General features: G+C 38.4%; 2 protein-coding genes across 4 annotated transcripts in view; both read right to left on the bottom strand.

Annotated features, from left to right (window-relative positions):
* reep1 (receptor accessory protein 1) overlaps nucleotides 1-8,820 on the bottom strand; it is a 34,246-nt gene extending 25,426 nt beyond the window's left edge. Inside the window, exons 1-6 of one of the 3 annotated variants that reach the window (XM_078795999.1) lie at nucleotides 8,437-8,818; nucleotides 6,441-6,513; nucleotides 5,941-6,017; nucleotides 2,706-2,826; nucleotides 2,328-2,441; nucleotides 276-447 (exon numbers count right to left, since the gene is read on the bottom strand). In XM_078795999.1, coding sequence (XP_078652125.1) covers nucleotides 276-447; nucleotides 2,328-2,441; nucleotides 2,706-2,826; nucleotides 5,941-6,017; nucleotides 6,441-6,513; nucleotides 8,437-8,468 — 589 coding nt within the window. In that variant the 5' untranslated portion in view covers nucleotides 8,469-8,818. Of the gene's footprint in view, nucleotides 1-275; nucleotides 448-2,327; nucleotides 2,442-2,705; nucleotides 2,827-5,940; nucleotides 6,018-6,440; nucleotides 6,514-8,436 lie in introns of all 3 variants that reach the window. The other 2 variants (XM_078795998.1, XM_058090807.2) reach the window with 2 other exon arrangements.
* Nucleotides 8,821-10,602: 1,782 nt separating this feature from the next.
* On the bottom strand, nucleotides 10,603-14,631 carry chmp3 (charged multivesicular body protein 3). Its single transcript, XM_058090805.2, has 6 exons — nucleotides 14,467-14,631; nucleotides 13,980-14,040; nucleotides 13,305-13,484; nucleotides 13,106-13,227; nucleotides 11,479-11,593; nucleotides 10,603-11,402 (listed from the first exon to the last, which is right to left on the bottom strand). Exons 1-6 carry the CDS (start codon nucleotides 14,509-14,511, stop codon nucleotides 11,266-11,268), a joined length of 660 nt encoding a protein of 219 aa, XP_057946788.1. The 5' UTR covers nucleotides 14,512-14,631; the 3' UTR covers nucleotides 10,603-11,265.
* Nucleotides 14,632-15,038: the final 407 nt, after the last annotated feature.

Raw genomic sequence — 15,038 nt, forward strand, 5'->3', positions numbered from 1 at the left:
TCTTATTTTGTGTAGAAAAATAAAAAGTAAGATATTTGAGAACAGTGGAATGTTTTATCAGAGCTTTTATTGTAGAAAATTGGAACCAAGGCGAAGTTTTTTTAATTTTTTTGTTTTTAATAAATGCGTTTTTTTTTGTTTTTTTTGGAAAACCTGATGCGGCCCAGTCTCACCCACACCCGAGCTCCAGTGGCCCCCCCAAGTAAATTGAGTTTGAGACCCCTGGTTTAGAGACTTGTTTCCTCTAAAGTGACGTCCCTGGAGTCTCGACTCACCTTTATTGTAGCTTTCAGACTTGCTCCGCATCATGGTGCGAGTCCGGTGCTGAGCTGCCGTTGTGGTTGCGGGTTGCGAAGACACGTTGCTGGGGTCGACCTGGTGCGACTGGTAGGAAGACAGATCTTGCATGCTGAAACTCCTCAACCTGTCTGACAGCACTCCTTGGCCCTGAGGCAGGAAAAACACTGATAACTGATGTTTGGGTTGGTCACCTGTTCAGACACAGTCTCAACTTCTTGGTTTTTTTAATGCACAAGATTAGACACATGCAATCCAGAAAATGATATGTAAATCTTACACTTAGGGGGGAAAAAGTGGGCTAATAAATTGACAATAAAAGCATAAATACTGCGGATTTCAGAAAACAACAGATGGAATGATACAGCACTCTACAAGAAGCAATGAAGTCTGGAAAATTAAATAATAAACAATAATAATAATGGTAATAATAACTAACAATAATAATGGTAATAATGATAATAACAATAATAATGATCATTATTATCATTACACAACACGGCGGTCAAGTGGTTAGTGCGCAGATCTCACGGCTTGGAGACCAGGGTTCAATTCCACCCTCGGCCATACTCCGGTTTCCTCCCACATTCCAAAAACATGCTAGGTTAATTAGCGACTCCAAATTGTCCATAGGTATGAATTTGAGTGTGAATGGTTGTTTGTCTATATGTGCCCTGTGATTGGCTGGCCACCAGTCCAGAGTGTACCTCGCCTGAAGACAACTTCAGTTTTTCTGGACCAACCATCTCAGTCTGGCCTTTATATTCAAGGCCTCTAACATGTAATGTCCCTCTGATGTATTCGTTCCTGATCCTATCCATCCTGGTCACTCCCAATGAGAACCTCACTATCCTCATCTCCTACCTCCATTTCTGCTTCCTGTCTTCCTCAGTGGCACTGTCTTCAGACCAAACAACATGGCTGGTCTCACCAGTTTTGTAGTCTCACCAGTTTTATGCTAAGAAGTTATATATTGTGTATTTTAAGAAAAAACTGCATCTCAGCTTAATATCATTGAAAAAGCCTATTAGTAGTATCAACTTCAGTTTTTCTGGACATGTCCCAACCATCTTAGTCTGGCCTTTATCTGCAAGGCCTCTAACATGTAATGTCCCTCTGATGTATTCGTTCCTGATCCTATCCATCCTGGTCACTCCCAATGAGAACCTAATTCTCTATCCTACTTAGGATGATAGAAATTTTTTCCACAACACTCACTATCCTCATCTTCTACCTCCATTTCTGCTTCCTGTATTCCTCAGTGGTACTGTCTCTAGACCAAACAACATGGCTGGTCTCACCACAGTTTCGTAATCTCACCAGTTTTATGCTAAGAATTTATACACTGTGTATTTTAAGAAAAAACTGCATCTCAGCTTACTATCAGTGAAAATGCCTTTCCCAACCATCTCAGTCTGGCCTCTAACATGTAATGTCCCTCTCATGTACTCGTTCCTAATCCTATCCATCCTGGTCACTCCCAATGTGAACAATGTGTCAGTCTTTTAGAAGGATCGGCGTCAATCGCTGCACCAGTCATACAAAAGGGTTTCATTTGTAATGTTTACTGTCAACAGCACTTCTTTTTACACTTTTAATCATAGCACACACACATATATTTACATATATATATATATATACAGTAGTGCTGAAATTGGGGGGAGAGGAGCGGCAGTGAGGAATTTGAATATCAGATATTTGTGCAGACCTGCCAACTTGTACGAATTTGTCGTACTCATCATGGAATTTGACTCCTGAATACGTCGTATGCTTCACCGCTCTTCACTCTGTCGCATTTGGCTGGTTTCACTTTCTAGTTCTCTCTGTCCAGTGCAGATAAATAAATATGATCAGTTTCTCAAAAGCATTGAGAAACATGTCTTCATGCCTCATCATAAACCGTGTACGCTACCCGTATGAGATGCTAGGGTTATTGGTAGCACACTGTAAGAGATAATGCTTGATTCTCTGGGCCTAAACTCTACTAAGTACGAGAACAAAAGCAAAAAAATGTCCCGATTCGGCATTACCTTTGCTGCAGCCATGACTGCAGCTGTGGCGGCAACATTCAGTCCCTTTCTCCCATAATGCACCAGCGTGTCATAGCTTTTGTCCTTGGCTTGGCAGATGTAGTCATCAATATCCTGTGACGAGCCATAAAAACAAAAAACACATTGTGTTTTTTTTTTTTTTTGCGTGACTGCGTCTTTCATGTGCTGCTATGGTAATGGAAGGCTTGATGAAGTCATGCGTTTTTTATTTAAACATATAGAACACATTTGGATAAGTGAATTATCACAAGTGGACTTTTGTTTGCCGGATAGCTGAGAGTGCTAGTGGGGCTATTCAAAGTCGATGCTTTCCCTGAAGTCATTTCTTGGGACGACAAAAGAAGTAGGAATTTTCACCTTTTCTTTAGAGGAAAGAGTAGGGTGGACAAACTTCCTGTAGAGCACGCTGGAGCCTTTAGTATACGGCGACAGCAACCACACCACAAAGGCTATCTTCAGTTCATAGTAGAAAGGAAGCCTGGAATGGATGGAATGACACACACATACAGTCAGCAGACTTACCGGGAATATATACACACATCAATTCCAGTCTTCTGAACATTGCAGACCCCACACATTTGTTGTTAATATGTGTTAAAAACCCTTACAATCGCCATAATTAAGTCATTTATTGGTAGAAAATCTGTCTCGTTTACCTTCCACTGGTAAACATTGGTAATGGTAATGGTTTTATTTCATTTGAACATGCATCAGATTACAATTGAATGCATCACATAATCGGTTCACAGTTCCACATGTCCAAAAGGAGTAGGAAGAAGCAAAGCTTATTAAATCCTACCCCTCCATCTGGTACTTTTATAATCAGTAACTGTTACATTTGTTCACTTCCTGCTTTCCTAACAATTTAATTTTATTTAATTGTATTAAAAAAAAATTGTTTTTACATTTTTTCATTTTTTTAATGGTTTTATTTCATTTGAAAATGCATCAGATTACAATTGAATGCATCACATAATCAGTTCACAGTTCCACATGTCCAAAAGGAGTAGGAAGAAGCAAAGCTTATTAAATCCTACCCCTCCATCTGGTACTTTTACAATCAGTAACTGTTACATTTGTTCACTTCCTGCTTTCCTAGTATAATTTTATTTTATTTTATTGTATATTTTTAATTAAATTTTTTTTTTGATTTTTTTTTTTTACATTTTTTTCATTTTTTTAATGGTTTTATTTCATTTGAAAATGCATCAGATTACAATTGAATGCATCACATAATCAGTTCACAGTTCCACATGTCCAAAAGGAGTAGGAAGAAGCATTCATTCATTCATTTTCTACCGCTTTTTCCTCACGAGGGTCGCGGGGGGTGCTGGAGCCTATCCCAGCTGTCTTCGGGCAAAGCTTATTAAATCCTACCCCTCCATCTGGTACTTTTACAATCAGTAATTGTTACATTTGTTCACTTCCTGCTTTCCTCATATAATTTAAGTATTTATTTTTTTAATTTTTTAATTTTTTGTCACGTACCGATGTACAAGGTGATATGACCATCCAATGACATAATGGGTACCATAGTAAGTGTCAATATAGTGATATATATATATATAGCACATCATGACTGGTTGAAGACTCTTCATCCTTGTATTTAGCAAACATCAACTGCTTGTATTGTTTCTTGAATTGGCTCATCGTTGTGCATTGTTTGAGGTCCTTACTCAATCCATTCCATAGTTTGATTCCACATACTGAAATGCTATGGCTTTTTAACGTAGTCCTAGCATAGAAGTGTTTCAAATGGAGTTCTTCCCTGAGATCATATTTCTCCTCTCTTGTAGAGAAGTATTGGATGACATTTTTAGCTAATTGGTTATTTTTAGCCTTATGCATTATTTTAGCTGTTTGAAGATGAACTATATCAGCAAGTTGAAGTAACAGAGTTAGTATGTTCTCTGTAGGCGGCATTATGAATTATCCTTACTGACCTTTTTTGCAGTACATTTAGCAAGTGAAGATTGCTTTTATAGTTATTACTCCATATTTCAACAAAATAAGTAAGATATTGTAGAACCAGAGAACAATAAAGAGTGTGGAGTGATTTGTTCAATACTGAATTATAATATTGGGTTGCACATAAAGGCAGACTTTGCAAACTTGTCTTTATATGCTGTCAATCAGCTTAATATTTACACTCTTACTGACATGTCACAAACCAAACAGGATCTTATCAACTCAAATGCCAACCTGACTCATCTCATACTGTAACCCAAGACGACAACACACGTAATGTCACTGTACTACACAGACTATGCGAGCTTTCATATAAACTCATATACAAAACAATACAATATTATGCATGCCTTCATGAGGAAGTTACCCAGCATGCCTTGCGCATTCATTCATTTTATGCTGCTTATCCTCACAAGGGTCGCAGGAGTGCTGGAGCCTATCCCAGCTGTCTTCGGGCAAACGGCGGGGTACACTCTGGACTGGTGGCCAGCCAATCACAGGGCACATATAGACATACAACCATTCACACTCACATTCATACCTATGGACAATTTGGAGTCGCTAATTAACCTAGCATGTTTTTGGAATGTGGAAGGAAACCGGAGTACCCGGAGAAAACCCACGCATGCACAGGGAGAACATGCAAACTCCACACAGAGATGGTCAAGGGTCTCAAACACGCGGCCCGCGGGCCAAATATGGCCCGCAGGACACTAGTTTGAGGCCCCCGCCTTGATATGAAAGTTTAATGTTAGTGCGGCCCGCGCAAGTTTGATATGGATGCTGTATGGTATCATGTACCCAGAAAAAAATTATTACGTTTGATTAATGTTCATGTTAAAGGTTAAATAACTGTTAATAGTTATCCTCCCTATCCGTGTGGAAGGGGTAAGTTTTTGGCTATTTAAATTTAAGGGGAATAACTTGAAGGCTAGCGTTTAGGTCGCTAGCTCTCTCGTTTGCGAGTTAGCATGTGTCTCAAGACCCTGCAGTTGCGCAATATGTTGTAAATAAAAAGAGTATAAATGTGACTATAGTGGTGTTTTGTCATGTCTACAGGGCTCTAATAATGCTTTGTTCATTTTAATCTGAAAAAAATAATTTGTCTACCCACCAACTTTATGTGGTTTCTTAAGTTTTTATTATTTGGTGTTTTATTATTAGTATTATATTTATTTATTACTGATTGATTTTCTTTATTCTTGATTTGTTTATTTATTTGTCATCTTATTTTGTGTAGAAAAATTAAAATTAAGATATTTGAGAACAGTGGAATGTTTTATCAGAGCTTTTATTGTAGAAAATCGGAACAAAAGCAAAGTTTATTAATTTTTCTGTTTTTAATAAATGCGTTTTTTTTTTTTGTTTTTTTTTTGAAAACCTGATGCGGCCCAGCCTCGCCCAGACCCTAGCTCCAGTGGCCCCCAAGTAAATTGAGTTTGAGACCCCTGTACTAAAGGAACAATACTATAGCCATTCATATGTAGTCTGTGTACAACTGTATACATTTATGTCAACATGCAGCCATTCTTGTGCTAAGATAACTAGCTTTCCAACAGTCACAGAACCTTCCTGTGAGCGTTTTTTACTACATATTTTATTTACAGGCCAAAAGACTACTTACCAACAAAGAAACATATCCGTGAACACTTCCACAGCCGTGTATAGGGCAAATATAATCCAGTACATCATCCATTTCACCTGTAAATGCGGTCATGAAAAATGTATAAATAGATGAAGAATGAACACATTAATCATACTCTAATACATAATATATTTTTTTAAACAATCTACCGATCATGATGGGAGTTGTGACTCTTTAACAAAATTGCAGTTACATGTTATTAACGATTTTGTGATTCAGAATTGCGAAACCCATGATCAAATGCAGAAGTTAACATATATTGGACAGTGACTGGTTTATCATCAATACCATTGATATTGCCGATAACAACGTAATATCCTGCCCCATCCAGGACGTGCAAGATATACTGCCATTTTGGAGCATGTTTGTGACAATTTAAGGTAAGTTTATAGTGATAGATACATATGATAAAATGATATTTTGCATTAAACAAACATGTAAACATGAGCATACAATATATACAAATCCAGCGTACTCACATATTCTCTCACATCTTTTGACTTCACAGCTTTATAAGATGAGTATGCAGGGTATAATGTACCAAATACGAGTCTGCAAAAAAAGAAAGAGACAGATATTAATTTAAAATGACATAATCATATCATTACCAGGTAAGTCATTGTATTGTTATTGAGCCATACATCCACTTTTTATGCCGCTTATCCTCACGAGGGTCGCGGCGGTACGCTGGAGCCTATGTCAGCTGACCCTGGACTGGTCGCCAGCCAGTGGAATCGAACCCTGGTCCCCTAGCTGTGAGGCCTGCGCACTAACCACTCAACCTCCGTACAGCCTGTTTCATCCCTTATTATTCATTCATTCATTTTCTATCGCTTATCCTCACTAAGGTTTTGGGTATGCTGGAGCGTATCCCAGCTGTCTTCGGACGAGAGGCGGGGTACACCCTGGACTGGTGGCCAGTCAATCACAGGGCACATATAGACAAACAACCATTCACACTCACATTCCTACCTATGGACAATTTGGAGTCGCTAATTAACCTAGCATGTTTTTGGAATGTGGGAGGACACCGGAGTACCCGGAGAAAACCCACGCATGCACGGGGAGAACATGCAAACTCCACACAGAGATGACCGAGGGTGGAATCGAACCCTGGTCTCCTAGCTGTGAGGTCTGTGCGCTAACCACTCGATCACCTTCTTATGTCTCTGGTATTATATGAAAGCCAGGCACCGACATTTCGTTGGCAATTTCACTGCTGTGTTATTGTGCAATGACAATAAAGGAAGTCAAACAACCATTCACACTCACATTCATACCTATGGACAATTTGGAGTCGCCAATTAACCTAGCATGTTTTTGGAATGTGGGAGGAAACCGGAGTACCCGGAGAAAACCCACACAAAACTCCACACAGAGATGGCCGAGGGTGGAATCGAACCCTGGTCTCCTCGCTGTGAGGTCTGCACGCTAACCACTAGATCACTGTGCTGCCCTTATATATTATTTAATATAATTTTAATATTATTTTATACATACCCAAAGACAGTTAATCAGTTAATATCAACACTTTTTTCAACTTTTGTCATTAGTTTGGACCTTTTTTTGTGTGTGTTTTATTTTATTTGTACCATGCAGCATCCCCCGAGCCGCACTTTGGATACCCCCCATAAATTTATGTCAATTCATACATCATGATGTCACTATGATGTCACCTTATTTTTACATGACAGGCTTTCTCATACATAGTGAGACAAAGATGCAGCTAGCATGTTAACTCCCTTTTTTTTGTCCCTTCACGGTTCTATTCGTGTGAAGACACCTGCGTCCTCCCGCCTAAGGAGCACCATAGCCGGGCAACAGCTGCGAGGGCGATCCGATCAAGTTACTGACCTGCATGCTGTTGCACTTTACAGACAGCACTAATTTAACCCACTTGTTGGGGTGGCTCCACACTCAATAGGATACATTTTATACATATATAGTGTATTTTTGGGGCAGGGAGGCAGTCATTTAAAATGAATTGTTTTATTTTGTGAGGCGGGCCTGTGGTGTGTCATGGCGCTGAATCATACCAGGCTAAAAATAATACAAGGGCAATAATAGTTATCTTATTTTGTTTTTTTGCAGGGTGGGTTGCATTGCTGTGATTTTATTCTTTCAATAATAATAACATGAATGGCTGTAACCCGAGAAGACTGACCCATCCCTTGTGTTTTTTTTCTCCTCCAATATGGGACATCAACAGAGGGAGAACGCTACTGTTACTTTAGCTTGTCACACATGCTAATCATCTTCCATTAATAATTATAACAGTGTCCGGCTGTTTTAATTCCTAATGGAGCTTTCATAGCATCTATACATTTATTGTATTCTCATTTTCGTCACATCACTACTAATAAATCCGACATTATATCCTCCCCTCCTCTGCTTGACGATCACGTCGCCGATACAACAACAAACCACATTACCATGACTAAAATGTCTGTGAAATGAATTTATAAAATGACTTACACCACAAGTCTGGAGATGATCCAAGAGACCATAGCGCTGGTGAGGCGGTAGAACGCGTTGTTGTTCTGGGAGGAGTTTCCTCCTGACCATGACAGGACCCACAGCGTCTCGACGCTCAAAGACGACGCCGACGTCACGCAGTACCACAAATGTCCGCAGGGGACACTGTTGGCGCCCGCGCGTCAAATATAAAAGGCACACCTTCATGACGTCATAGGTTATTGACTTCAGTACAAAGAAAGCTCGTGCTCGGTTTTGCACGTGTACAATTGCTGTGTCATAATAATAATGTGTTTAATATTTGCTTACCTCATTGAGGAACATCTCTCAAGATGAGCTGCAGTGCTAAATACTAGCATAGGAACAGATATACTGTTAAATTACATATACAAATACATGCTGCTATAATCATAGTACTGAGTATTAAATCAAAAGCATTTAGTTCTCACATTTTCCATATGAACACATATGAAGGTCTCAGTGCTACAGGTGGCAAATTAGTATACTTTATAAGAGTATATTCATTTTTATTTTTAACAGTATGCAATATAAAAAAGGTACAGACTGGAAAATGGCCGCCCTGTTACTGTGTTACAGTAACATTGGAAACCATCAGGACCATCAAGGTTACATTTTTTTTTCCGAACCCATTTTTTGTTTTTGCATTTTGAAGCTCCGCATCAAGATCCAAAAGTGTAAAATGTAAATTTTTTTAAACTGGTCTTAAAATTTTGATGAGAAGTACTGTATATCTATGCCACTATGTACAACAGGGGTCTCAAACACGCGGCCCCGCAGGACACTAGTTTGAGGCCCCCGCCTTGATATGAAAGTTTAATGTTAGTGCGGCCCGCGCAAGTTTGATATGGATGCTGTATGGTATCATGTACCCAGAAAAAATTATTACGTTTGATTAATGTTCATGTTAAAGGTTAAATAACTGTTAATAGTTATCCTCCCTATCTGTGTGGAAGTGGTAAGTTTTTGGCTATTTAAATTTAAGGGGAATAACTTGAAGGCTACCGTTTAGGTCGCTACCTCTCTAGTTTGCGAGTTAGCATGTGTCTCAAGACCCTGCAGTTGCGCAATATGTTGTAAATAAAGAGTATAAATGTGACTATAGTCGTGTTTTGTCATGTCTACAGGGCTCTAATAATGCTTTGTTCATTTTAATCTGAAAAAAATAATTTGTCTTCCCACCAACTATATGTGGTTTCTTAAGTTTTTATTATTTGCTGTTTTATTATTATTATTATTATTATTATTATTATTATTATTATTATATTTATTACTGATTGATTGATTTTCTTTATTCTTGATTTGTTTATTTATTTTTCATCTTATTTTGTGCAGAAAAATAAAAATTAAGATATTTGAGAACAGTGGAATGTTTTATCAGAGCTTTTCTTGTAGAAAATTGGAACCAAAGCAAGGTTTATTCATTTTTGTTTTTAATAAATGCGTTTTTTTTTTTTTTTTTTTTTTAAACCTGATGCGACCCAGCCTTGCCCAGACCCTAGCTCCAGTGGCCCCCAGGTAAATTGAGTTTGAGACCCCTGATGTACAATGACAGAACAATTAATTGCTCTTCCACTAGATGGCAGAAGCGGGCATAATTAAACTGTAGCCTACATACGGTTTTCTTTGGTTGTGTCATTTTTCTAAGAGGTTGGGGGAACTTTCACACCGGTGTTATCAATGAAATGTAAGGATTTATGTAAGCATGGTGGAGTCTAAGTTTACTTTCTAACTTCATCAAATAAATGTATTGGATTCAAGATTTAATTTTGCTGTGAGCATACTGCCGCGGTTTGAACAAAATGCTTCAGAGTCAAATTTACTGTAGAGTCGCCGCTTCTTTGTCCAGCCTTCAGAAAACAGAAGCGAGGTTTTGTGAGTCAAAACAAAAGCAGCCACTGGAGCACCGTAGCTGTGGGAAATTGTATCCTTCGGGAATGGCTTTAGAATCAGGGACACAAAAGAAAGAAAAGTATTTAAAAAAAATGTCAAGATGTCAGAATCCTCTCTTGGGTCAACAAATGGTCAAGAATATTAGTTGTGTGTACACCAATCAGAACAGAGTATAATATACCTTAACGTTAATATGGAATGTTCTGATGCACATAAACATGCAGCAAAAAAAATAACTAATTTCAGAAACAGTCCCTTTGTCCTTAAAATTTAATTTCCTTAATTTATACCCCATGTACATACAAAATACACACACATTGCACTTCCACAAGATAGATATCCTGCAAACTTTGGACACACAGAGTGTTGACGCACAACAAATGTGCCGGGGTGCGCGGGGAGAGGGGGCGGGGGGTTGCGTGCATTTTTTTTGGTCTATTCCGTATATTTAGTCTATTCCGTATAGAAGACAGTGACTGTACAGACCTGTGTTAAAAAGAAACGCACATATTACTCGAGAGTTTTCGTTACAAAGATCTACTTAGTGATGTGAATTTGATTTGAAAATTTAAACCGAGTTTAAAGATGAAACACATACCAATCAAAAAGGACAGATGACGAAGCACTATAGGCACAGTAGGCTTTTCATACTTACATTATTTACACTTTTGGAAACCATCTATTTAATAACTTCGGGTAATACCGAGAATAACCACTTATAATAAAAGAGCAAAAGTCCTCTGACCAAATCAAAAATGGCATAATGACCCAAGCACAAAGTGTAACCCAGAAGATTATGTGAGGAAAGAAATGATAGTAAGTCGCAGAGAGGATGCTCAGTACTGCAAAAAGCTGAACCTGTGATGTCTCTGCTCTTGGATTGAGCGAGCAAACTAACAGTACATTTAGCCGGCCACCTTAACTCCGAAGAGCAGCTAGTCTGGACTGCATCTCTTCAATGTCTTCCTCGGATTCATCCTCTGAGGCTGCGGTGGCTCCGGACGGCATCTCGGGCAGGGCGTCTGTGACTTTGCCGGGCGCTTTACCGAGCGCGCCTAACAGGGAAAAGCTTTAATTCCAATACAATGGCCACAACAAAACACCCAAATAGTATAAGACGATTCTTTTCACCTGCTGTAATCTCAAAGAGGATCTTGTCGACTTCCTCCGCTGCCGCTTCCTCCATGTCCTCTCCGTCCTCAATGCTGTCAAAAGTGTCTTCCAACATTTCCTCGATGATACCAGCCTGCATCAGGAATGCTAGGATTATTTGGTTTGGTAAACATAATGACAGTATTTTCTTCATACACGTATTCACGTATGTAACTAGTTCTCCAGCAAGTTAGTTTAGTTTAGTTTAATGGATGGATGGATGGATGGATGGATGGTTTAGTTTAGTTTAGTGGATGGATGGATGGATAGTTTAGTTTAGTGGATGGATGGATGGATGGATGGATGGATGGATGGATGGATGGATGGATGGATGGATGGATGGTTTAGTTTAGTTTAGTGGATAGATGGATGGTTTAGTTTAGTTTAGTGGATGGATGGATGGATGGATAGTTTAGTTTAGTTTAGTGGATGGATGGTTTAGTTTAGTGGATGGATGGATGGATGGATAGTTTAGTTTAGTGGATGGATGGATGGATAGTTTAGTTTAGTTTAGTGGATGGATGGATAGTTTAGTTTAGTGGATGGATGGATAGTTTAGTTTAGTGGATGGATGGATAGTTTAGTTTAGTGGATGGATGGATAGTTTAGTTTAGTGGATGGATGGATAGTTTAGTTTAGTGGATGGATGGATAGTTTAGTTTAGTGGATGGATGGATAGTTTAGTTTAGTGGATGGATGGATAGTTTAGTTTAGTGGATGGATGGATAGTTTAGTTTAGTGGATGGATGGATAGTTTAGTTTAGTTTAGTGGATGGATGGATGGATGGATAGTTTAGTTTAGTGGATGGATGGATGGATGGATAGTTTAGTTTAGTGGATGGATGGATGGATGGATAGTTTAGTGGATGGATGGATAGTTTAGTGGATGGATGGATGGTTTAGTTTAGTGGATGGATAGTTTAGTTTAGTTTAGTTTAGTTTAGTTTAGTTTAGTTTAGTTTAGTTTAGTTTAGTGGATGGATAGTTTAGTTTCGTGGATGGATGGATGGATAAGTTTAGTTTAGTTTAGTTTAGTTTAGTTTAGTTTAGTTTAGTTTAGTTTAGTTTAGTTTAGTTTAGTTTAGTTTAGTTGGATGGATGTTTAGTTTACTTTAGTTTAGTGGATGGATGGTTTACTTTAGTGGATGGATGATTGGATGAATGGATGCTTTATTCATCTCCAAGAAAAATTCCCAAGTTTATTCAATAGAGGAAACGCTATTGTGTGTTACTATGGGGATTGACATGTGTAACTCTAACTTTAGCAGTTTCACAGACACTTACTCTGGATTCCTAACATCAGCCCCCTCTAAAGTCAGCCTTTTTAGGTCCCTGTTCCCCATTTGCTAATCCACCCTTTGGAAATAACCATATTAGACAAATATATATAATATATATAACGCACAAAGTTACTATAATACTCAAGTTTGTGCAAGCTGCAAGCTGCAAGCTGCGAAGTACACAAACATGCCCACATAAACCAAACATAATTGTCTTGGTGGAAATGTGGCTACCGTAAGGGTATTTAATGCACCATGTGCTCATTTTTCTCCAAGAGTGGTGTCAATTTGGGGAGTGGATGATGCACCCGGACACCATTGCTTACTTTCATCATCTCCTTTGATAGTTCTCTCATGGTGGCCTGTATCTCTGGGACTTTAATAAGATTTTGCATGGCTCTCATGACATCTGTACTCTTCTGCAGGGACCCGGCCACACGCAGTAAAGCTAAAAAGAAAAAGCAGGAAAAGTCATTTTAAGAGTTTCAATTTGGAGTCCACGTGTCGCTGTGATATAAAACTCACAAAGTTGATTCTTCATGTTGAGCATCACCGAGTTCAGGTGGGCTTTGGAGGAGTAGAGTTTTGTCACGGCACGTTTTGACTGAATCATCTCTTTAGCGAGAATCACACAAACATCCTTCTGGCCCTTTTTGGCTGCATCTTTGATGGATCTCTTCACTTTTTCTTGTTCCCTTTGAATATCTGCAACAAGAAAGACACATGCAAATGATGTTCGGACTGTTCCCAAAACGCCACATGTACATCTCCACATGAATTTAATAGTGTCTGTCACCTCAATACCTGAAAAAATAGCCAAAGAAAGTTGCAAGTGCCAACATTTTGATAAACATCGTGATAAACATTATTGAATAAATACATAACTCTTGACACAACAGGAAAATGGTGTCCTTGCTGACACATAGCGTCTTTGGCAAAAGTCACATCAACAATCATGTCTTCAATGAAAGTAAAAGTAATCCTGAATGTCCATTTATATGCATTTAAAACAGTTTTATGCATCTAAAACCGTTAAATACATGTTTTGTGTTAACATTAACCTTACCTCAATAAAATATTGCAATGGAAACAATTATGCAGTGATCAAATTCGCAGAGATTACTGTCGCATGACATATTTTTCTATACATACTCTATTAAATAGTTACAAACGACAAATAATATGACATTGATACTTTACCTCGAATTTGTCTGTCGATGGTTCTCGATTCCTTACGGATTTTCTGTGTCCACTCATTTACCTGAAACGATACGAAACACAATGTTTCAAAACCTGGTGGTTACGGTTGTTTCACAACAATGATCCAAATCATAAGGTTAAATGTATGTTATTATAACTGATACTGGGACAGATAATCTGCTAGGGATCAGGTTTGTTTACATCGCAGTGATTGACAGCATAGCTTCCATGGTATCTTAGCTAACTAGCGCTACCTATAATCGCGCTATTTTGCAATTTAATCCATGAATTCCCAGAGTGTAAACACACGTTAGGAGTGACATATGGATACAACCAGATGAATGTAAGCTATTCGCATGACAATGCGTTTGAAAGGTAGTTAGCATGTTTGGCTGGGAGTTAACGCTAGCACAGTTAGCAAAGTTAGCACTATCGCGTTTCAATTTAACTAAGCCGGAACTGCCTTAAGGTGGTCGGTGCTGCTTACCAGATCTTTCGGTGGCTTCTCCGGTGTTCTGCCGAATAATCCCATTTTGGCAAAAATACCTTTAATACGAGGGCAGCCTAGTTACTGCAACTAGCTAGCTAGCTTGCCTGCTTACTTGACTTATTTGACTACCACTTCCTGTTTAGGGGCGGTCGACTGTGTGCGAATATAAAGGAGCAGTACTGTGCTTTTGGTCCATGAACAAGGTGATAGGATATAAATATAAAATACATATTATTGGATATATATTGTAGAATTTAATATTACAAAAATATGGACAATGCAATACAGTAGATGTTAGTGTTTTATGCTTTTACACATTTCAAGGGCTACATTTTACAGTGCCAAAATATGCTATAAACACAGTGAATTTACAAATTTAATGATGTTAAAATATTTTAAAACACATTGGTATGTTTTTGTGACATTATTGTTACATATATTTATATAAGTAACCAAACCACACCTGTGGTGCTTACCAGACATTACAAGCAGCACCACCTTTGCTAGTTCCAAAAATAGATAATTCATTGCCGATATGGGCAGTTAAAAACATTTATGACGACAACTAA

The sequence above is a fragment of the Doryrhamphus excisus genome, linkage group LG14 (assembly GCF_037039965.1).
Source record: "Doryrhamphus excisus strain RoL-2023G ecotype Guam linkage group LG14, RoL_Dexc_Guam_v1.1, whole genome shotgun sequence".
NCBI classification, from domain to species: domain Eukaryota; kingdom Metazoa; phylum Chordata; class Actinopteri; order Syngnathiformes; family Syngnathidae; genus Doryrhamphus; species Doryrhamphus excisus.

Coding starts and splice junctions, on each gene's coding strand:
- chmp3 (XM_058090805.2), bottom strand. CDS start 14,511: ATGGGATTATTCGGCAGAACACCGGAGAAGCCACCGAAAGATCTG. Junction 13,485..13,979: donor CATCGACAGACAAATTCGAG/GTAAAGTATCAA, acceptor TTCTTGTTGCAG/ATATTCAAAGGGAACAAGAA. Junction 11,594..13,105: donor TATCAAAGGAGATGATGAAA/GTAAGCAATGGT, acceptor TTCCTGATGCAG/GCTGGTATCATCGAGGAAAT.